Source organism: Hylaeus volcanicus, chromosome 1 (assembly GCF_026283585.1).
Source record: "Hylaeus volcanicus isolate JK05 chromosome 1, UHH_iyHylVolc1.0_haploid, whole genome shotgun sequence".
Taxonomy (NCBI): Eukaryota; Metazoa; Arthropoda; class Insecta; order Hymenoptera; family Colletidae; genus Hylaeus; species Hylaeus volcanicus.
This window is the reverse complement of record NC_071976.1, coordinates 551397-574670: the sequence shown is the minus strand read 5'-3', so window position 1 is coordinate 574670 and position 23274 is coordinate 551397. Positions and strand designations below refer to the sequence as shown.

Sequence of the window (23274 nt, the reverse complement as noted above, 5' to 3'; positions counted from 1 at the left end):
GAATCGGCAAAAGTCGCTAAATTTCTTTCACGTATTATACTCTCATTCGCAGAGTAGTATTATACTCTCATTCGCATTCGCTCGGTTGTCCATTGGAATAAGCGTCCCCGTTTCTGTTTTGCGACCTCTTATTACAATTTTTATTCCGCGTTCTTTTACCGTCAATCCTCGTACACGATCCAGAACGACTGATTTCGTTTAGCACTTCCGTTAGCTTCTTGTTCACACGAACAGTCTTGTATTCTTCCGCGCGATTGCTGTTCAGACGAGTAAGAAGAGCAAAGAAAAGCCAAGTCCGAGTCGAAAGACTTGAATTAACTTGTCATTCGTAAAATGCGCGACGACGCAAATTCCATCTAGACGAGTTCGACAGGAAGCCCGGGTGACAAAGATGTTAACATAACGAATAACGAATAACGAAGTTTTTATACTCGTATATACTAAACAAATTCCATTTATATTTTGTTTCTATATCGATATATCTACGGGTATCTACGCGTATACGTTTGGGCTGATCGATGAACGTACGCGCATCGGCGTCGGTTGGATGTCGATTCATCGAATCGATGGAGAGGAGAAACGAACGACAAAAAAGTTGAGAAACCAGGATCGATCGAGGATCAGACGACGAAACGATTCACACGTGCATAAATATATGTATAAATAAGTTCTTCCGTGGGGGGAACAAAGCCTTACGACAAGGTTTCCGGCGACTCTTTCATTTTCGATTAAACCGATTTTTTCTTTTCACTCCATTCAAGAATGAAAACGCCGAAAATCTACACGCTTTAGGCGCGTAAACGCTATTTAATTATTATCACTGCGATAAATGTATATGACAAATATATATATATATATATATATATACATGTATATTAAATATATATATATGTGTACATGTACACGTATAATAAGAAATTATATTTAATTAAAGTAATAGGATCTTTGAAAAGAAACAAAGCGTGCAAAAGGAGAAACCGCAAGAGACGTATGGAAGAGAGAAACGCGAGTTGTAGGTTAGCGCGAAAATCATTGAGAACGATCGGCGAAAGGGGAAAGGTCGCGCAGAACTCATTTTTATATTAACTGGGACTCGCGAGACGAGTTCAACGAAAGTTGATTCTTACTTTTTCGATCGCGACTTTCCGTTTCCAAACTATTTCTGATTAGGTCGCGATGGAACAGAATTAATTTGATTTCGACTTTCCTGGTGCCGCGCGAAGGACCCCACCATCGATCCAGTCTTTCGTACGTTTTCACAGTTTTATACTTGGAGTTCCTTTGTCTTTATTGTATTTTTTTTTTTTTTTATCCTAATGCATTCATTTTACTCTCTATACCGTATTCCATGTATTCGTAGTATTTAATTTCATATATATACAAATATATAATTTTTTCCTGTAGCGTAACAAAAGGATGAAAGTAGTCAGTGCAATCGACACCGCGAACCTAGGAGTAACAAAATACGTAGTCGCTAGTACCGTCGTATACTTTTTTTTTTTCGATAAATAAAAGAGAAAGGAAAAAATAAAACGAACCACGACCGTCCAGGAAAGGCTTTCATCTACTTTCCCGACCAAGCCGATAAAAAGCGAGTCTCTTCGTTCGCTCGCTCGACCGTAACAAACGAGAAGACGCGTTTGTTGAGCTAGTCATTTGCGATGGGCCAGGGTCTTTTGCGCGCTCTCTCGCTTCTCGTACGCGCCAACGAGAACGACAAGTCGCGACGTTTGTTCCGGATTGATATTAATTGACACACCGATTGTTTCATCGATTGACTCCGACGATAGCGTTAATTATTTAAACGGATAGGTAATAACGAAGTACTCTAACGACAAACTAAGTATAGGCTACGGTTACGAAATATCGAATAAATACAAAAAACAAAATATTAAACGAGTGATTAAACGAATAAGCAAGTAAATGTTCCTGTACAGCATTTAAGAATCAAAGGTGACACACATATATCGACGATGCATACAAAATGAAATGAAATGGACAAAAAAAGAAATGTATACACCGTTTTTTCGTTTATCGATTAATACCTCGGTTGTCTTTTTGGTATTAGAGGGGAAAGATTCGAATGTTCGATATTGTAAATTACTCGTGTACATAAGGCTAGACTCGAGATAGCATTGGTCGGAAGATGGAAGTATCGAGAATCTAAATCGTCGTAGATTCGAAATTTGTTCGTCGATCCGCGAGCGTGACACGAAGAACGTTTTTCTATCGAAAATTAGCGAAATTCTAACAAATATGTACCACGTGTTTGTTTTAGTCACGAATACGGGATTGTGTAGTTTTTCTTTTTCGATCAAATTACGCGATACGCATTCGTTTTCATCGTTTCGCGCAAGAAAGGTAGAGGCGCACGACTGCGTTCAGTAGCTATGAAAATGAACAAAACCGAAAAAAAGTAAAACAGTAGACGGAAACGGAAGAATACGGACGAGTTCCTCGTGCTCGCAACTAGCATGTATGTACATACATATACATAGCGTTTAGATTTAAAAAAAAACAAGAGGTACACACGTTATATATATGGTATATGTATAAAAGTAAGTACAATAATTAACGAATGTCCATTTAAGCGATTCGGTATAGCACCGATGCGAAAACGACGACGAAACGTTTTCAATTGCAATTTTATTCGTAGAGTGTATTTTTTCGAACGTTTTTCCTTTGTACCGTAGAATCTGAAGATTTGTTCCGTTTACATATACGTATAAAATTGTACGAAATACCGCGAGTGTGTGATATATTCGAATTCGTCCCAATTGCTGCCAGTCTTTTAGCAAAGCTGTTTATTTCGTTTTCGCGAGATCGGAGTAACCGAGAACGATGGTTTGCCCGCGTCTCGAAACACGATGGAAGAGTAGAAGACAGAAAAGAGTTCTTAGAACGTCTCGTTTACGAATAAATTTCCAATTAGAGAGAAAGCGAATCGCGTTCGGTCGCGCAATAGAATTTCGAACGAACGAGATCGAGTAGCGAGGCGAGACTCGTCTTTCCCTTCGATACCAAACGTTCTAGTTAAACACACACCAAGTATTATAACTAAATAATGTTAATTACGCCAGTACGGAAGGAGAGAAAGAGTAAAGAGGAGAGGAAAACCGTGACAGCCACGGACGCTGCTCCATTGTCGCGAACATTAAAACGAAAGCCGTTCTAAAAAAATGTGAAAAAGATATGCGTATACGTATATATGTGTGTATAAATACGTATACGCATATGGATAAGATAAACATGAACAAAAAAATAATAATAATATATGAAACGAAAGAGATAACGAAACACGATGAAAATAATGCGACAATCCCACCGGAGTTTAAGCTTCCCCAACTTGAGTCAAGGGTTTTAGCTGCTGCAGCAAGCAATCACAAAGCGGTAAAAATTATTTGTAAATCAAGCAGAGTTCGGTCGCTTGAACGCCATGTCGTCGTGCCTAGAGATATCGTTGAAGAGAGGTGAAAATCGAAACCTGTCTCGTTCGGCGACAATGGGTTCATACGACGATTTATATATGCTATCGCTTCAAAGAGAAAAAGAATAATGCTGCTTCGCGTGGCCAACGAACGTCTTTGGTTCGCACGAAAAACGTAGATTTCGAGTGGACGGGTTGGTGTTAGCTGTGCTTCGTCTTTCGTTTGCCTTTGCATTTCGATTCGTCTTTTTGCTACAGATGACAGATCGAAAGATCATACGGTAGTTAACGTGAATTCTATCCTAACCAAGTTCAAGTTATGCATGGACATTTACAACAGCTTTATCTTATTAGATACAGTAGATAGAGCAGCAGATATACCTGTTTCGAAATTAGTCGCAAAAATTGCTAGTAAAACTTGGCTACGATGCCTGATTAGGATCCACTCGTTGCAAGGGGAACGCGAATTTTCGATACAACATCGCAAGGAGCTGCGACTACAATCGACGTTTAGTTAAAGATACGGCAGTACGCGTAATCGGTTGAAAAATTCTTACAAAAATGTCTAGTACGATGTTACCAGTGATACCAGTTGGAGTCTTCCATTCGCAACTCTCGCTTGAAAACGTTAAAACGTACTTTGGTCCGACAACTTTGGACGTAGTCGCAGCAGACTACTTGGCTAGATTTCCAAAGTGGAGAATGTTTACGAGTAGATCCTTTTCTCGTTCTCGTGCGTTCCATCGTTCGGTTGGCCGAAAATATATGCTCGCGTGTACCTACCTAGCTTCTTGCGCGCAATGCATTTTTGACTCTGCCGAGAGAACGAACGGAAAGGGTTGAGAGTGAGCGAACCCTCGCAGACGGAGAAAGGAAAGCGTTCAGGATAGAAAGAACAAAAAGGACGAAATTTCGAGAGGTCTCGTGCTCGCTCTGCAGAGAGACGGTTTCGAGTTTGGAGTTTCGCAAGCGCGGCCATCGGCTATTCGAACGAAAGCTAGGCCGGATGTTTGGATATTTTGGTACGTTTAATCGGATTGTCTACCGTCGACTGAACCGAGCCCATCCGAAATTGCCGACACGAACGTCCGATCGGATTTGTTCGGATAACCCGTCCACGGCTCGCGATAGAACGCGCATTGGTCATCGTTGCCATTACCCCGCGCCTGGTAAGCGTCGACCGAATTGAAAGGACTCGCGGGGGAGTAAAGGGGCGCGAGATACAAGAGCGGGACGACGAGACAGAAAAACGCGATACGAAAACGGGAGCACGGATATACCGAAAATAATACACTAACAGACCGTCCACGCCAGGGACAAGCTTGTCCGCTAACCGACGAAAAAACGAATAAATCCGCAACGGAGCGCAGCGACCGATGGGAATTTTGTTCAAGCTAAACGCGTATAACTGTAAACTGTAAGGCGCAAGACGGTACGACGGGATTCAGTTCTAGTTCAACATGTAACCAGGCTAACTGTTGGCGGCGCGCACATTCGAATGACTTTCGGCTGGTCGCAGTCGAAGAGTGTCGCGAAGACGTCAACGTGTCTAAATAGCGTCGTGAACGAACCTCGAGCGTACATGCTTCTCGATACACTAGAATATAGTAGGTACAACAGAAACGAATATATATATATGAATATATACATATAATATATTTTTGACTTTTATTCTACAGCATAACTCGTAAGTGGACCGTGTACGGTGATATCGTAACTAAAAGTCGGACAAGCCTCCTTGGTTGCATACAACGCTAAGCTCGATCGCGCTAGACGAATAGTCGATAGAGGTAGACGCGAGAACGAACGGGTTTAAGAAGAGTAACCGTGTATCTCTGCAGAGCGAGATTCTCCCGTTGCCCGAGGTGTGTTTTCCTCGTTGGATGGATAAAGATCGACGGGAAAGGAATATCGACGAGAGAAGTATGAGAACTTGAACGCGGTTCACGGAACACGATTTAAAATAACTGGAGTTTTCGTTATACGTACACATGTATACACGTAGACCCATACGCGCCCACGTATGCACGGGGCACGTACTGTGCTTACACAGATACACACACAGATACACACACACACACACAGAGAGACGGACACACGATATGTATTATTCATATATAAAAATGATATATAGATGTATTGTTCGGGCAGACGCTCCCTCAACGCTACGCGCGATTCTTCAAGAGAGTTCCTTTTACTCAGAATACTACTGTATACACAGACATTTTCCGGCAAAGAAACAGACGATTTTCTCTCCAGACGACATACGCAAAACACGACGAGACGAAAAGAAAAATGATTGTCGCGGTAGTTGTAGAAACGGATGGCACGACGATCCGCGCCACGGATCGTCGACGAAACGCGAACAGACCCGTTATGCGTGTATCTTTACAATTTCAAAACCCGTAACCCGGAAATCGTCTAGGTAAACGTTCCGAACGACTTTCTCTAGGTCAAGCAAAAGAAAAAAGAATGAAACTAAAAGGCGTCCGACGTCGGTAGCTCGACGCCGGCCATCGAATATTAACATTTTTCGAACTAAGCTAACGAAGACTAATAGTATTTTTCGAGTTTAGATTATTAAACATAGCGATACATGGTAGCGTACGTAACACGATCTTAGCGGATAGTAGACGAGAGAACTTTTACCAGTCGACTAATCGTGCATGTTAGTGTATCCAGCCTACGCCTAGTAAGCTTCTCGTAGCGATAGAGAATTTTTAATACCCCCTTTCTCCTTATAAACACGGACGAGCAGAAACAGAATTTGCCGTCTACGCGTATACGGTTACCGAAGACACCACTCTCCGTTTCCACTAACCGAGGATCCTGAACGGTCCAACACTCGTTCGGATCTGCCTGTTTCGTTTACGTTTTCCCTGAGTTCCCGCTTCCTCTTGTACCCGCCACCCTCACATCCCTCCCCGGACCCCTCGGCTTCTCCTTCTTGTCCCTTTACGAAAACCGCGACGAGAAAAAGAGTTAAACGCTTAGTATTAATATAACTATTATTACAGAAATGTGCTATATTCGTCTTCAGCTATTTTGGTCGGTTAGAGCCAGGAGCAACACACGCCGTGTGCCTCTGCCGCTGGTCTATCGACTCTTCGCCTCGCGTACGCTGTTGATTGTAAGATCCGACGAACGACAGAATCTATTCGAAATACTTGTCAACGGCTGCTCCGCTGAAGAGAACTCTTTCATTCGTACCCCGATCGAGGAGCTCGAGAAAGCTCCGAACGTGACAGCATTCGATAAAAGTGAATCGGAGCTGTCGTTTCTGAATCGTTTCTAGAAAGGCGCTAGTATTTTTCTAGTCTTAGTCTGAAAACATCCGTCCTCGTTACGGAAAAACGTCTATGTCTTGGCGACGGCGAAGCGTCTCATCTGTCAAAGTAGGCGAAGACAACTATGGTAAACAATCGAGCAAACGAAAAAAAAAAACTAAATAAAAATGGTTTAGACGACGTAGAATATTTACCGGAAATGGAAAAATAAACAGAGGAAAATCTCATCGAACCGATCGCTTCGCTCGAATCCTTGCGAGCGCTTTAAGGCGAGAATAAATCCGATTCCATTTTTGCTCACCGGCGTGAACTCTTTCACGCCACGGACACCTGCACGCCTGCCTCGAAAACAATTCAAACGCCATCGTGTCGTGCTTAACCCTTTCGCTGTCTATTTACAAGAGATCCGAACAGTTTAGCGCGTTCACTCGCCCTTGACCCATTCACGAATCGCGACGGAACCTTGTCTCTACCCAGGATACAAAAGTGAATGCGTTAAATTCTTAAATCACGGTTACCGTTCGATGACATGTGTGTATACGTCGTCCATGGTAAAAGGGTTAACCGCGGCACAGAAGAAAGATTGCAGAGGAGACGTCCATCGAGAAATTTCGAAATTTCGAAGAAAGAAACGAAAACATGGAGGAGACTCCCTCCTCGCCTGCCCCTCTCCTTCAACTCCCACCCCGTTACATATTACCGAGACCCGAGACCCGAGACCCGAGACCTGAGACCCGAGACCCGAGACCCGAGACCCGAGACCCGAGACCCGTAACCCTTCCCCGGATCTTCGTTACGATTGATACACTCGTTTGACCGATCAACGCGGCAAACTTCTAACCCCCTCAGCTTGTTCTGGTCTTAGCGACACTTTAGAAAAGCGAACAATTACCGTGAACTGATTCATCGACGGAGAGATGTTTGATCCCACGTGAACTACAAGACGTTGAAATTCTTATACACTATTTAGGAAGTAGAAGCGTTTCCCGTTATATAACGACGGATACAGTTAAACCTATAATCCTTATTCCTTAATCCAATACTCGACGCTACGAACAATTTGAAGCGCGCTCGTGGTTTCACCTCCTGCTTATAAGTGAGCTGACGCGCCTCTCGCGAAACGCTTTTATAGACCCTTTGTAATCCACAAACACGTACACAAACATGTCCACACACACGCGCGCGCGCGCGCGCGCACCCACGCACATCCACATAAAGTTTGGCTACGTGTTCTTGGTCATTCATACGTATACAAGCGCGCACGCCTGAGCTATGCTAAGTGTAGAATGTTACTACTATACGTATATTTATCGCCACGTGTCTATACTCTTAGAGATGTAGTCGATCCCGCTTAGGATATTAACGACGTGCCACTTTTGCTGAACGCTAGTTTCGATGCCCTCGTTTTGTATCAGTGTCCCGATTGTTCCTGCTGCGTCTAACATGCTCTACGGCGTTGCCTTTGCGCAAATAGCAATTGGTGTAATTAATAATTAATCACGCGATTGCAAAATAATAGCGATAGTTATACAGTATTTAATTGTTCGAAATTGTTCCAACACGGTTTAATCACATACGATACGGTACAGCAGCGAGAGTAATCGGAGCGCTCGCGACTAGCGCAACGCGAGGGCACCTTCGTTTCAACACTTTTTCTCTGGGTCACGCATATATATTGCCCACTAAATGTTAGAGTAATCCTTTTTCCGCGGTATTAGCAACCGATGCCTGTAGCCTCGTGAACAAACAATTTCAGTGTAATCAACTTACGTCGTTGTATAGTTTGAAGATGGCTTGATCTCCTCTGTCCTAACCTCGCCCCTGTCATGTCCTTCCGATATAATAACACGGTCGCCCCCCTTGACTACAAGTTTTCTAAAGAGAAAATTATCGAACGAAAACCTAGAAAACCGAGAGCAAGAAGAAACAATCGATAGAAGGAACGCGTAAATTCGGTATCGATCCATTGGGCATCCGCGAGATTTTATTAAAACGACGCGAAAGAAAAACCGAAAACAGAAAAAAAAGAAGGTAAACGAAAATTACGTAATACTTTAAGGTCATGGATTTATAAAGGTATTTACAGTTTTACGAGTAAAGAGAATCTTCTGTGGCAGCATGATAAACGGAAAATTACTAGTTCGACAAACTTAAACTAACCGTACGTTGGGGACAAGACCGAAGGGTTCCCGGTGAGCGCTTCTGCAAGCAAGACTGTCCATCCGTGAACCCTCCGGAAGCTTGCGTCTTCCGACAGTGATGTAACTATTAACATGTAACCCCTTAACGTTATATTTTTCCGGTGGTAGCCCAAACGTTCACGGCGAACGCTGTCTCGAAACAAACGGATCGGATCTCGGAGTCCTCGGTCCCCGAAGACGACCAACTCGCCGATACCGAGCAACATTGACGCGTTCGACGTGAATCCGAGGGCTGCACTAGCCACCGGCAGTTTGTGATATATTTAGTAAAACAAATTAAAAAATAAAAAAAATGGTTGTTATTCAAATTAAACGAAGAGAAAGAGAAGAAGAAGCGCCTAGCGGTTTTACATCCACACAACCACACCAAATGGATTTGGTAAACGTGACGCGCGTACTGCTGAGAGAAGCGACACGTTTCACGCTGAAGATAAATCTTATAGGGCATTCCGTGGTGAAGAACGGACAGAGCGGTCGTTCGTTGATGTTATCGTCGTCGGAGATGGGACAGTCGGATTCTATTAGCTCTGAACAATTGCAAATCGCAAAATTCCAAGACAACCGAAAGGACAAACATTCCGAGTAACGATTAAACGGTCCGAAACTTTTTACATTAATTGTCGATACGTTCCTATTCGCCGCGTATAGCGTGAATAAAGTTTTGCCCATCTCTGATCGTCGCGAGGAAGAGCCAAAGACGATCGGCGACCGTTTTGGGCTGTTTGGCGCGATTTGTTGTCACGCGAAACGAATTTTATAACGATGGAAAGCGCCGTTTATATCGAGACCTACTACCCCGCGAGAATAGAATAATTTTATACAACCGTTCAAAGAATCGGGAAAACGCAAACTTCGAGCCGTCGCTTTGTACCGTGTAAGTCTTCTCTCATCATAGGTTTACCAGCGCTCTCAGCAGCATCGAATCGTCGATTAATAAACTAATTGTAAATTTTAGGTACTACCGCGCGTAAAATAGGGAAAAAACAAACATACAAACAAACAAACAAACGAACAAGCAAACAAACAAACAAACAAAGTGAACAAAACGAGAGTGAAAACAAGCGATAATGTAAGAGGCGTACACTATCGCGGAGGTGAGGAGGAAAATAAGAATAATAACGAAAAAAAAAAGAAAAAAAATGATAATACACATAACAACACACACTATATATATATTGTAATATTATTTTTTGAACATAGTAATGTAATGTAGAATATAATATATGTATTATATATATTATATATATATATTATATATTATATACATATAATATGATACTGTAACGGTCATTTCGTATAGCGTGAAGGCTGGACGAAGTGTTTACGGAGGTTAAGAGAATTAATTAAGGTGGGCCAGAAGCGTCGGTGAGCCGAGTGGCGCGGGGTCCGCAAGCACATATTTTTACCAAGATTTTTTCGAATATCGACTCACCCTCCACCCTCGATTCCTCATCTAACGAGAACTTGACAGAAAGAAATGTACCCACGCGCCACCATCGCTTCCGCGCCGATTTTATTAGCGTGCGGCCGCTGGATCTGTCATCGAACGAATCGCATTCGATTGCTGTCGAGTTTTCGCAAAAGAAGAAATCATTCTTGTTCCGAACAAACGATCTCGACCGTTCGACGACAGAGCCGCGGTAAATTTTTTAATTCGTCGAATCGAAGATTGAAACGAGGAATAGAAAGCGTGCAACGAATCGATTTATCGACGTTAACAAAAAAAATCAAGTTTCCCGTTCTACACGGAATCTTTGCTCTTCGTGTTTCAATCTTCGCGCTCGACGCTCGTGCGTATCCTAATTTTTCAATGTCCACGAAAAGGACGATGAGTCGAGCAGAAGCGTGTACAGTGGGGGTGGTTGGTCACTATAATACAAATAAAATGAGAAAAGGAAAGTCAGTCCCCTATCCCGATACCCCTGCCCCCTCGTCCATCCCCTGGTTAACTCCCGAATCCTTTTTGTCCTATTTTTATGCCCTACACATTTAGAAGCTCCTCGAATGTCGGCCCGATATTGGAAATAAGAATAAAATGAAAAGAAAGAGTAAGAGAAACAGAAAAAGAGAGAGAGAGAGAGTGTGTGTGTGTGATTATTAAATAAGGGTGCGTTTTTTCTAACTGTCAACAAAATCGAGTTCAAATTCGACGACAACTTTTGTAATACGCGAAGTTTCTAATTCTAAGTTACGTTCATACCGAAAACATTCTCACTCGAATACGTATAGGTATATACGTGGTATATATGTGTGTGTGTGTGTGTGGGTATTTATATATATATATACACCTGTATGTATGTGTATTCACACATACAGATACGTATATTATCAACCATCGAACTCGCAAATCGAAATTCATTACCTCGAACAGTTGACGATAAAGGTAGACCTTTCTTTGTGTTTTTGTTGTTTTGTTTTTTTTTTTCTATGAAGTTGTTACATTCGACGTTTTGTTATACGAATATGCTGGCATGTTGAATTATGGATGGAGAACCAAGAACCTCGAACCTGGATAATTATCTATTTTTTGTGAGGCACAATCTGCTCGTAACGGATTAACAAAGTTGACTTGTTTCTCGACAATGTTTTTACCTTGGTCGAAAAGAAACGAAAGAAAAGAAACATTTTCTTGTTTTCGATTTAATCGCGAGTTTAAATCAAAACGCGTAAAAAATCACTCTTATACGATTCACGAATCAATACGAGCAGCTTGCGCGTCGCTTTTAATAGAGAAAAAGAAAGAGAGAGTGAGAAAGAGGAAATAAAAACTGTACGAACTGGAGGAAAATTAACATTGTGATGTTTACTGATCAAATATGTCAAAAGAAAAAAAAAAGAGGAGGCCCACTGGTTGAGGCCCGACATTTCTGAGTACACTATAAATAATAAACATTATGTAAAATTTATGGATTGCTGTCTCTATGACCCTCTCATCATCCTCGCGTATCTTTTGCTGATCGATTCGTCGTGCAAGACAACCTGCAGCTTGGTTTAAACAGCCCTCTCGAGGGTATCGTATCCGAGAAAACTGAGGTTTTACGGATTTGCCGCTCGCGTTTAGAAGCTGCATAGTCAACTGTTGCGATTGGTGCAGCGTTCGAAATTGTGCAACGAGGACTGGCCAATCAGCCAGTGTCTAGATCGCGAAAGACGGAACGGCCGGCGCGGCGCGGCGCGATATGGCTTGGCCGCTCACCTCGACGCGAATACACGGTTCCATGATGGCAGGGCAATGATAAGCCGCGGCTGCGCACTCTTGGAAAATGCTTGCCGTCCATGATCCGTTCGCGAAAAGTCTGCGTGAAGTTTGCCGCAATTTTGCTATTCTATCGGCGCGTCCATCCATTTCCACGAACTCTATACGAACGATATAACAAAGAGACAACTGTACCTTTATGAATCGCTGATTAGATTTAAACCAGACCTTTCCTTTCTCCCACTGTTCGAGTAACAACTCGTAGAGAAAGCTGAATATTATAGCACGTACAGTCCAAACAAGCATAGCCGATTTAAACGTTTCGACCTTTAATAATTTCGATCCATTTCAGACAGACGATCGTACCAGATGACCGTCTCAAACTATAAACAGGTAAATGGTATTTTCTGTGGATAGGTGAATGTGTTTCACAACTGGATAGTTTATTCCAAAGAGAATTAAGAGTTAGTTCGTGGTAGGTGTATCCCGTAGCTTTGAATCCGAGCATGCGTTCTCCCGTCTGGAGGTGATGGCCGCTAATTGAGTCGATGCAACTTCAGACGGTGTTGCGGACCTTCCATTGCAAGTCGTACGCAAGCGTCGCGTTGGACGGTATGCACGTAGGCTAACTCGAGTTGCCGTTAGAGACGGGGACGATTGTGCGATCGTATTTGAAACCGTGGTGAAAAAATGTGTCGATGTTGCTGGAGGAACTGGCAACCCCAACAAGTGAAGCATTGTACCCGTCCGAGGAGCAGTCAGGTGGTACAGACTCGAGGAAGCGGGGATCGTTCGATCTGAACCTTTGGAGGCAACGTGTTGGTCGCCTAATACGCATAGGCGCGTGACAACATACGTGGACGAAGCTACATGGCGAGTTATTCGCGAGGACCCTCGTCTCGACAATCCGAGTGAGTGATGCGTTAATCAACGTCCGACAAATATGTTTCGATCTGGAACAATTCGAAGCCGACGCGACGTTCCGACGCAACGAACACCGTCGTTCCGCGACCTCTCAGCCTTAGTCTCGATGATCGAGCCTTTCCTCGATCCTTCGCTCGGTTGTCATCAAACGACTGTTTCGATGTCAGTTGTATGTTGTATCGGATAGTGTTGGACACATTGTAATGCATTATAATTTATATTGCATTCCTATTACCGTGGAATCGGTAATAATGATTAACGATTATTAATTAGTGATTAATCATTAACGAATAATTAATAATACGATGCATGATCACGATTGTTCGTTAACCCCTTGCACTCTGAGCTACCTCGTAAAATCAGCAAAGAGAGGAATCGTGTCGAATGAAATGATCAAACTTTGAAACCATGTCATTTATTGTAACGATACTTGATTTACATAACCAAAAATCTAAAACTTGTTTCTACTATTGGTCGAGGAATCAAAATTTGATATCTTGTATCTTATATCTTATATGTATCGATAGTTTAACCCGAGCCGATCGTCAGATCATCCGTGTGTTGCGACTGATTCGAGTATCTGACCACTACTGGAAGAATCCACTTTTCTCGCTGAACATGGATCAGCGCTGCGAATCGACGTTTACTATCGCGCTTTTTACAATCTTCTCGCTGCTATCTTGGAGCGATTACGACACGCGGAACGCGGCCACTTTTCACTTATGCTATTCTGGCTCTCGATTACTATCGATTGCCGGGATTTATGAAAGTGGATGATTACGTGGACATATGTAGTCGATTTGTCACACGACTATATTCTTCTTGGTTATCCCAAATCCGTTATGTTCCGATTACGTAATTTTTCTTTGTAACATTTACCTTGGAAAAGATTGTTTTGAACGATGACACGAAATATCATTGCACTCGGCAATATTGGCTGCGGAGGAACATGTTACACAACAAGCGCGCGGTAATATTGATTTGATCGTGATGCACGTGCTTCTCTGTATCAGTGGTTCTTTAACCTTTCGAAAATCACGGTTTTCGCGAAAATCCCTCCAAAACAGAATTAGTCCAGATCGAAATACTTGTATGTATATTTGTACAATGGAGTTTTATATTCCGTTCGACTAACTCGCAAGTTTCGTGTCCAGTGACACAATGGACGATGACATCGACGATAAGGATGACACAAAGCGGTGAGCATCGAATACGAAATAAATTTTATCGGTTAAATTTGAAAACTTCTGATCTATTTTCGATCGCTAAACCTTGATCATTAGAAAATCCCGGAATTTGAGCGAGAAGAAGCGCCGGGATCAGTTCAATATGCTCGTAAACGAACTTGGTAGCATGGTTGGTTCAAACGCAAGGAAAATGGACAAATCTACCGTATTAAAATCAACGATATTATTCCTGAAAAACCATAACGGTGCGTATGGTCGAAATAAATAGCACGGCACAAACGCATCGCTACCTATTTACAATTACTCGAGGTCTGTGAATACTTGCAGAAATAGCTGTACGATCAAGGGTGCACGAAATACAGGAAGATTGGAAACCGTCTTTTCTATCGAACGAAGAATTCACGCATCTCATATTAGAGGTATTACGATCATAATAAAGTAAATATTTAATCGTGATATTCGATAACTCGTCGAATATCGCTGAATTATTAAACTTATGGTCGATAGTGTACGGTTATAACGAGCATTAGGGAAAACGTGCAGTTCAGTTAGTACGAATTTCAACGACGTATTGTAACGACTGAAGTTTTTAGTGATGAAAACACAAGCGACATTTCTTTAATGTAGGCTCTGGACGGTTTTATAATGGTATTTTCTTCAAGCGGGCGCATTTATTATGTGTCTGAAAGTGTTACATCTCTACTTGGGTATCTTCCAAACGAGCTGGAAAACACGACCATCTATGATATTACTTATCAGGACGACCAATCTCCTCTTTACAACGTTCTACTGAATCCTGCCAACACAAAAGACCGACGAAACATTAAAAAGGGTAGGAGCTTGCATGAGCTGATAATTATGAGAGTAGCAACACTTTTATAATCACGATAATATTGTTAACGATATCGTTACATTTACAGAGGATCAAATATCTTTCTCGTGTCACATTAAAAGGGGTGGATTAAACATCCAGGAAAACCCAATATACGAACTCGTACAATTTGTTGGATATTTTCGTATGTAATTAACGTTTCGCATAATTGCGTATTTAACGGAAATATAGGTTCGCTCGCCAAGATTTCGTTCTTTCGTTCATCATTCGTTCCTTACAGGTTCTGACGTTGATGCAGAAGTGGATAACTTGATTCCAAACACAAAGTTCGGTAATACCGGTGGAATGGACATGAAGTAATTTCCTTGCACGTTGACTAATTTAAATATCGTTAATTTAAAGAGGATATTCTCGTGGTTATCTTTTTCCACCGTTTTGTGCACCCTTAGATTAGTTTTCGTGGGTACAGGACGTCTTCATACGCCTCAGTTGATCAGAGAACTATCGGTAATGGACAACACAAAGTCAGAGTTCACTTCCCGTCACAGCCTCGAGTGGAAATTTCTATTTCTGGATCATCGAGCACCACCGATCATCGGATATCTACCGTTCGAGGTGTTGGGCACGTCTGGCTACGATTACTATCACGTGGACGATTTGGACAAAGTTGTCACGTGCCACGAGTCGCGTAAGTGTAAAAAGAGTCAGAGACTGGCAGAGTTTGGCGAAATGTAATTACGCATTTTAATCGAAATTGTAATTTTTATTATCGAACAAGTCTCGTTTGCAGTGATGCAGAAAGGCGAAGGAACCTCCTGCTATTACAGATTCCTTACGAAAGGTCAGCAGTGGATATGGTTGCAGACTAGATTCTACATTACGTACAACCAATGGAATTCGAAGCCTGAATTCATCGTGTGCACGCATTACGTGGTTAGTTACATCGATGTAATTAAAGAATTGCGTAAGGAATCGGTGAGCTTCGGCAAGGATCAGGGCCAAAGTGTGCTGATGGCGGTGAAGCAACAACAGGTAAAATCAGTGACTTGAATAAATCTAATATCCCGGTAACAGAAATTATGCGAGCAGGTGACGACGTCGGCGTCTTGTCCTGTTCCATCGACGCAATGGCCGTCAAAATCGTCCAAAGCAACGAAGCCGGTGGCGTCGAACACGCGATTACGGTATCACGTCGAAAGTTCCGACAGCTCTTCGATGTCCACGTCTATACAAAGTTCTCCACACTCGCAGGTAACGCACGTCTCGCGGTCGAAAGGCACCCCCGCGAGCAATTCGTTACCGTCAAAGGGCCAAATCGGCCAAATCGGCCAAATCGGCCAAATCGGCCAAATCGGCCAAATCGACAACAGACAACACCAACAACAGCAAACTCAGCAACAACCTCAGTTCGAGGTAGATCAGAGTTGCGTCGGCTTCATGGAACAGACGCAATACGCGACGATTAACTTGCAACCAGTGGTCAGCACAGGTTTTACAACGCCAACTGCGCCGATCGTTTCAACCATACCGGCCCACGAGGTAACGATACAAGATACAAGATACAAGATACAAGATACAACCTTCTTATTATTCGTATAATCCGTCAGATTTTTGGTAGAAATTTGGTACCTGCGACTAATTCTAGATGTTACATCAGCAAGGTATCGTGATGACTCCGGCACAGAATCAAATTCAAGACGAGCTTCAACGCAAGCACGAGGAACTGCAGCAGCTGATAGTTCATCAGCAGGAGGAACTCAGAAGAGTCTCGGAACAATTGTTTATCGCTAGATACGGAATTTTGTCGCCCCTACTCAATGCAAGTATCTCCCAAACATGTTACGCGACAAGATTATTTATTTCAACATCTCCTATCGAAATGTCTATAAAGTATACGTATATACTGTTGCAGGCTGGTATACCATACAATACTACAAACAAGTGCCAACAAATAAATCGATGCAACACCAACAATACAAACGCGCAGTTGTCCACGACGAGCAGCGTGCAGGGTGTAAACGTTCTCTCATTGCCGATTACCGTCCCGGTCCCTATAGTGCCAACGGAATTATTTTCTCACCCGTTACCAGTCAGTCCAGTACCAACGGTATCGACCACAGCACAAGGAAACGTCGGCGTCGGTACGATGATTCAACCGCAGGGACCTGCGCAGCAAAATGCTAATCCTCCCGATCTCGTGCCTTTCCAAATCTGCCCCCACCAAACAGACATCCTGTACAACGACATGGAACCACCCTCGAATCAGCAACAGAGGCCTTCTCAGAACTGAACGCTTTTCACTTTGCATTCCGTCACACTTTCAACTAATGATCCTTTGCTTTCGGATGTGGCTTTGTTCAGAAACAAACGAAACAAAGGATTTAATATTTTTATACACGAGTTGTACAAAAGGAGTATTCCGTCTGGAAAGTAGGATGTTACCATAGCTAGTAACACAAATTGGACGAATAACGGAGAATTTATAGACTTTTAATTATCGACGTCAATTGGCGATTGACGATGTGGCAGGGGTGTTCCGTCGATAATTATCGTTAAAAAATACTCGTCGAATTTGTGTTAAAAGTGACAGTTTGAAATTGCTTCGAACTGCTTCCATTAGATATTTATTTATCATAATATTTTTATTCTTCTCGTGTAGCTGATTCCTCGAAACGTCGATGTTATTAAAACCAGCCCATACGAACGGTCATTGCGTGTTCCCCATACATATATGTATAATATACGTGTAAAGTGTATAAAATGTATCCAGACAAAGACAGCACGCGCGAAACTGCTGTTGGAACTGGATGAAAAGTTTTATGGATTACGTAGAGCAGCGTTCCCCAAATTTTCCTAGTCGGCAATTTTAGTCTCGCAGTCGTCTCGTTATAATTCTGAATATCGGAACAACGAAGAAGCGAAAGTTTGGGAAAGGTTGCCGCAGAGGATAGTTTAATTCATTTACAAGAGTACAAAACGCTTCTGGAATCAGTTGGTTGAAGCTACAGTTGGAAATATTGCGTTCCGGATAGCCTAATTATTTTTGTTATGACGGCATAGCTGGAACTACTGAACGAGGACCCGTGTTTGCGGGAACAGGGTATATTTAGATATATATGTATATGTGTATGTACATTACGAAAAAGGAAAGAAGTAATATATTTTGTTGTAAATGTATATCGATAGATTTTTCATATGTATATGTATCGTAGAAAACGATGTGTACTACAATATATCCGTAAGTGTGACATCGAAAACGTTATATTTTACGATTGTTATTGGATTGCTCACGCATGCAGATAGAATTCGTGTACATTCGACTACACATTAAGACAATAAATTTCCCCGCATCACTGTAAAACAACATGTGAAAATTGAGAAATATATATGCATATCGAACGTGCAAATAAAGGTTCCTAAAGGCAGCGAAATCTCCGTTGTCGCAACGTTTGTTAATCGAGCTCCGCAAAACGAAAATGATGCTACTTAACAAAAAGTGGAACAAGAGATTTTTCCTTGGGTTGTTATAGGTAGCGTTCAAGAGGAAAGAAACATTTTGATCTTGAAACGAATAAACAGAAACATTCGAGTTACCTTCAACCTTTAAGCAGCTAAGCGATGTGGTAAACGATATACATATACATATACGATATAAGGGTAAACGTATTCCGACATGTATACATGACTGTTCGATGTGTTTTGTTCAATGTCTGACTGCGTTCTCGTATGTGTCTCGCTATATTCTGCTGTGAAATGTAAAATCAATATTGTTATTAATGTTAACGTTCAGATTTTCCTGTTAGTAGCTTTCATGTGGTGGAGGTCGATGATTTTTGTAAATAATACAAGAGCTGCGTTCGTACGAACATAATAAGCGGACCAGGAGATTGTGTGATCGTAGGAGCGGAACGAATTTCAATTTTCCCTCCTGCATACACGTATACAGGGTTCCTGTAATGGCCTATTATCTTGAGAAATCCAGCTGCAACGATTAATTTTTGGAATCACCCGTGGTCGAGTTGGAGCACACGAATCCTTATAGCGATCAACAAATTTCAATTTATAATGTCGTCGGCAATAAAATGATTTCTAAAATAACAAACGTGTCTACTTTACGCTACGTTAATATTTATATAGTTTCATTTGAATCAATCAATTGTTAAACAAGTTCTCAGTCACTTTATTTCGCGCATCAATGCGTATTATCATTACTTAACACAATGTTACTTCAATTTTCGCAAAGCGTCCATTAAAATTTGTACTTCTTGATTCACGTTGTAAATGAGATCCTCGATTTGATGTTTACTGTCGATTATACTGATGCTCTGAGTGTACGGATCGTATCTGACTCCAAACTTTCTTGGAATACTTTCGGAAAATTTACTGAAATCAAAGGTACGAATAACAATGAAAACGGTATGCGTACATGCATCATATTTTCATATAGACAATAGCAGAATACGCGCACGTAAATAGGAGTCGTTTACTCACATCATCTTCTGTTTTGCATCTTCAAAGTCCTCGGCGACGAAATAAACGGGTTGATATTCCGTTATCGGATATTTTTGCAACGCTGTTTTCGCCGGTTCGAAAGGTCGCAATTCTGGTTTACCGCTTAAGCAATATTCGAGCTCGCCGAAAGACGAAAGCAATCCAGCACCGTACGCCTTTAATTCACCGTTTTGACGACAGATACCGTATTCAACCGTAAACCAGAAGCACTGAAATAAATGTATCACGATTATGTAAACTGTAAACTGTAATTCAAATTAAAGGTGATTGGTAAATTGTTAACCGAAAGCGGGTAAGTTTAAGTTCCTTGTATACCTACCGTAGCAAGTTTCTCGACGTAGTCGTCGGGGGCTCCGAGAGACGCCAAGCCGACAACTTGACAAAATTGAGCGAACGAGGGATCGGCAAATAGAGGTACGTGACCCAATACCTCATGGCATATATCAGGTTCAGGTGTATATAATGGCTTGCTGCCATGCCTGATGTACTGCGTGCAATGAAATACTCGGAAAGCTAAGCCAGCCAGGAAATCACGCGAGGAGAGTAACCCGGCTACTGGACGAAGCGTGAAACCGGTACAATCTGAAGAAGAAGAAATTCGGTACGACTAAATAAATTGTTTCAGCTAATCGGTATCGTACCGCCTTCGAAATAATTACATTATTCCTACCTTTCAAAAAGTTTGATATATCTTGCAACTGAGGAATGTTGTCTTCTCTGTAATTACAGTTTTCAATAAGCAAAGGAAACACGTGGTTGTGCTCCTTGCAAGCATACTTTGGATAAAGTTTCGTCAAATTCCTAAAAACTACACCCCATGTTTCAATCTCCTCTTTAGTGTATTCCACACGCGGGATTGATTGACCACTGAAATCGTAAAGTCAGAATCGTTAGAATGACTTTCGGTAATTTTGTGGGTGGTCCGCGAGTGACAGAAGGGTCTCGATTAGCTCTTATACTTGACCGACAAAAACTCACTGCTTATAATTGAAAGCCAAGTCGGCAAAGAACTTGCGTCTCTGCCTGTAAACAGTGTCCGTGAATCCCGGATGGTCGCTGTCTAATTCAGATCCATAGGAGAGAATTTGATTGGCAAACTTATCGAGGTCCCTGATACGTATCGGGAACCATGGCACGGTTCCTATGTTGTCCTTATGATTTCTATAGAAGGGGAGCAACGATTAAAATGCCGTAACGTCACCTCGTTAACATTAAAATTATATCTTACAGATATCCACCTGGAAATGATCGACAAGTAACTGCATTCCTTGCGTAAATTATCTATCACGGAGCCGAGGTTTCCGCCTGGGGCACACTCGACCATGAATTCGTAGACATTCGATCGGCGAAGAGAACTTCTAGATTCGATGTGTAATAAATTAACTTCATGTTGCTGGAAACAAAATAGTTGTAATAAAATTCTCGATATCCTAAATTTCGAAATAAGCCGAAAATTAATACTCACAGACAATTTGCCAAGATATAGTATAGTATAGTATATGTATATGTCATATATGTATAATAAATAAGTTTTTTAATGGAATATATCGTATAATACTCACGGTGAACAGTTGTAGATACTTGGCTAGAGCACCAACGGAGTCCTGTCCTTTTGGAGAGAAGATGAGGCAGGTGCCCTTAGCGGAATCCTTACCTTCCTTGATGTAGTTACCTCCATGTATGAGTTTAGGCTATCAATGAAAACAATAAAATACACAAATATTTAATGTACATCAAAGTAATATAACCCACGAAGAAAATATTATCTATACCACAAATATTAAAATGAAATAAAATATTTGTTTTCCATCGCAACTACAACAAATTAAATGTTCATGTATTCAGCATTAGCTGCGGAGGCAATTACAAAAATATCATTACATGATTATGCCGTGATCGTCGATGAAGCCGAATAAAAATATTACGTAGCTACATAGCCACCATGTAAATTTTGCGAATATTTTTAACATTCTATCGCAAACAAAACGTACTTTATGTAATTAATAAGAAATCAAATAAAACATTGCATGTAAAATATAGAAAAGAAAGTTTAAAAACAATACGGATTATTTTCTTACATCCGACATGGTAAATCAGCCTTCGATTGGACCTTTAAAAGATAGTCGAAAATGCTACTTGTGTTATTTTCAGTGGAACAGATTTGTAGAAACTGAGCTCCATTAAATCGTCACACGTCTATTTTATATACCCAGAGCCAATCCCTCTCCCACTATTATTGGTTGTCCGCCGTACTTCTTTAATGGTTTAACAAGGAAGTGGGGATATCAGAGATTTTTTAACGCTAAAGTCTTCCATTTTCCGATTGTCATCGAGGTTGCATACAATTCACCGTTTTCCCGCGGAAAATCTCTGAAATCCCGAATAGAATCGTCGAAAGTCAAATATAACTCTCTTCAGTTTTACATCAGACTAATTACCGTGCACTTTAGATGTCAAGGACGATTTCGCTGGACAAAGTGATTTTCATCAGGCACGCGGTGAATGTGAAAGTATTGCGTTTAAAGAAAGCAAATCACACGTAACAGAATGTATTCATAGAAAAAGCCATACTATTTGCGACACATTTCTTTTTTTCCAATCGATCTTTTATTTGAAATAGTTTGCAGTAACAATTACGATTAAACGGCAACCGGCGTATCAATGTAAGAAAATGTCCCCACGTCCTATTTTGATCTTGTTGATGAAGCAACCATAATACCTCCCTTCTCTTACATCTCTGCGAAAACAGGTTTTCTGAATTGGCGCCAAGGACCACACTCATGGAAAGAATCCACCTTGTACGTGTGAAAATCATAGCGATATTCAATCATTTTTTTTTTCGAAAACAATTAACTTAATGGAATCTATACGCTGAGTAAATCGGTATCTCGCGGTTGCTGCGGAAAATCACTGTATACTAACAAAGTTAATCGAATCAAGATCGGTTTGATGAAATACGCGACTAGTTTGTGAAGCGTTGAATACGAATGATACCCGTGTAAATAAGGCTCATTGCGAAATATAGTCAAGGTTACAAACGACGTTCTGCAAATCAGGATACGTATAAGTAGTAGTACGAGCTATGCTATATTTATCGTCCACTAGCGCGCACAATTATTCGATCGACCTTGTTCATCGAAAAACATAAACATTACATATTTCGTGAAAAATGCATTAATTTGTTCCTACTGTACAGCAAGAAAAATTCGTACTCTGAACCGAATAGTGTCGTGCACGTTCGCAATTTTCTTTGAACACGTTATGTCAAAAGTTGTACAAATTTTCATTCCAATTCTTGTTTACCTTGTCAGGGGGCGATCCGCTGAGTCCATCCTCCCCTACCGTCGTCCGCGTTTTAGTTATCGTTTTCGCATACATTTGAATCACCAGGCCGTCGATGGAATCGCGAAAGGGGTTGAAGACAATCGGTGGCTGTGTCACGACTTTCACAGGTCGAGCGTCTCGATATGACTGGTTGTTGCCGCGTCGCGCTGTTCGGTTTTAATGAGATGCCGTACAGGTTTCAAGAAAGCATGTCTGTCTGGAAGAACGAGAATTTAAAGAAACACTGATACCGCGAGAAATGTAGAGTCAATGGGGTCTCGTACCATATACAAAGAAATTGTGTTAAAAAGACAGTTTTGTAACACTGTTCAGTGGATAGCGGTTAGAGTAAAGCTGTTACAGGCTTTAAAACCTCGGAACTGT

At 41.5% G+C, this 23274-nt stretch overlaps 2 protein-coding genes and 1 long non-coding RNA gene across 8 annotated transcripts; 1 reads left to right on the top strand and 2 right to left on the bottom strand.

Annotated features, from left to right (window-relative positions):
• Positions 1–1286: 1286 nt before the first annotated feature.
• Positions 1287–12501, bottom strand: LOC128872397 (uncharacterized). The gene is made up of 2 exons (XR_008456180.1): positions 7484–12501; positions 1287–7441 (listed from the first exon to the last, which is right to left on the bottom strand). It is a non-coding gene; the product is annotated as an uncharacterized LOC128872397 (long non-coding RNA).
• Positions 12502–12668: 167 nt separating this feature from the next.
• Positions 12669–18231, top strand: LOC128872292 (circadian locomoter output cycles protein kaput). 5 transcript variants are annotated; one of them, XM_054114842.1, is made up of 12 exons: positions 12669–13022; positions 14190–14234; positions 14319–14467; positions 14550–14641; positions 14850–15054; positions 15143–15238; positions 15335–15410; positions 15504–15742; positions 15833–16086; positions 16129–16593; positions 16712–16873; positions 16967–18231. In XM_054114842.1, the coding sequence occupies exons 1-12, from the start codon at positions 12982–12984 to the stop codon at positions 17342–17344; spliced, it is 2202 nt and encodes a 733-aa protein (XP_053970817.1). In that variant the 5' UTR covers positions 12669–12981; the 3' UTR covers positions 17345–18231. The 5 variants fall into 5 exon arrangements, with proteins under 5 accessions (XP_053970817.1, XP_053970826.1, XP_053970835.1 ...); XM_054114851.1 differs by having other exon boundaries at positions 12670–13022; positions 15845–16086; positions 16144–16593; positions 16700–16873; XM_054114860.1 differs by having other exon boundaries at positions 12670–13022; positions 15845–16086.
• A 979-nt stretch (positions 18232–19210) lies between these two features.
• LOC128872357 (protein henna) lies at positions 19211–23059 on the bottom strand. Of its 2 annotated transcripts, none has more exons than XM_054114966.1 (8): positions 22870–23059; positions 21129–21257; positions 20805–20959; positions 20545–20727; positions 20237–20433; positions 19886–20148; positions 19546–19775; positions 19211–19437 (listed from the first exon to the last, which is right to left on the bottom strand). In XM_054114966.1, exons 1-8 carry the CDS (start codon positions 22942–22944, stop codon positions 19278–19280), a joined length of 1392 nt encoding a protein of 463 aa, XP_053970941.1. In that variant the 5' UTR covers positions 22945–23059; the 3' UTR covers positions 19211–19277. The 2 variants fall into 2 exon arrangements, with proteins under 2 accessions (XP_053970941.1, XP_053970945.1); XM_054114970.1 differs by lacking the exon at positions 22870–23059 and adding an exon at positions 21645–21764.
• Positions 23060–23274: the final 215 nt, after the last annotated feature.

What these genes read in the sequence shown, in the direction of transcription:
- LOC128872292 (XM_054114822.1), top strand. Translation starts at nt 12,982, where the DNA reads ATGGCGAGTTATTCGCGAGGACCCTCGTCTCGACAATCCGA. An exon ending in TCACGCATCTCATATTAGAG is followed by an intron (nt 14,642 to 14,849) that starts GTATTACGATCA and finishes TCTTTAATGTAG; the next exon opens with GCTCTGGACGGTTTTATAAT. An exon ending in TGGCGGTGAAGCAACAACAG is followed by an intron (nt 16,087 to 16,128) that starts GTAAAATCAGTG and finishes TCCCGGTAACAG; the next exon opens with AAATTATGCGAGCAGGTGAC.
- LOC128872357 (XM_054114966.1), bottom strand. Translation starts at nt 22,944, where the DNA reads ATGTATGCGAAAACGATAACTAAAACGCGGACGACGGTAGGGGAGGAT. An exon ending in TTGGCTTTCAATTATAAGCA is followed by an intron (nt 20,434 to 20,544) that starts GTGAGTTTTTGT and finishes TTACGATTTCAG; the next exon opens with TGGTCAATCAATCCCGCGTG. An exon ending in ACGTCGAGAAACTTGCTACG is followed by an intron (nt 19,776 to 19,885) that starts GTAGGTATACAA and finishes CATTTATTTCAG; the next exon opens with TGCTTCTGGTTTACGGTTGA.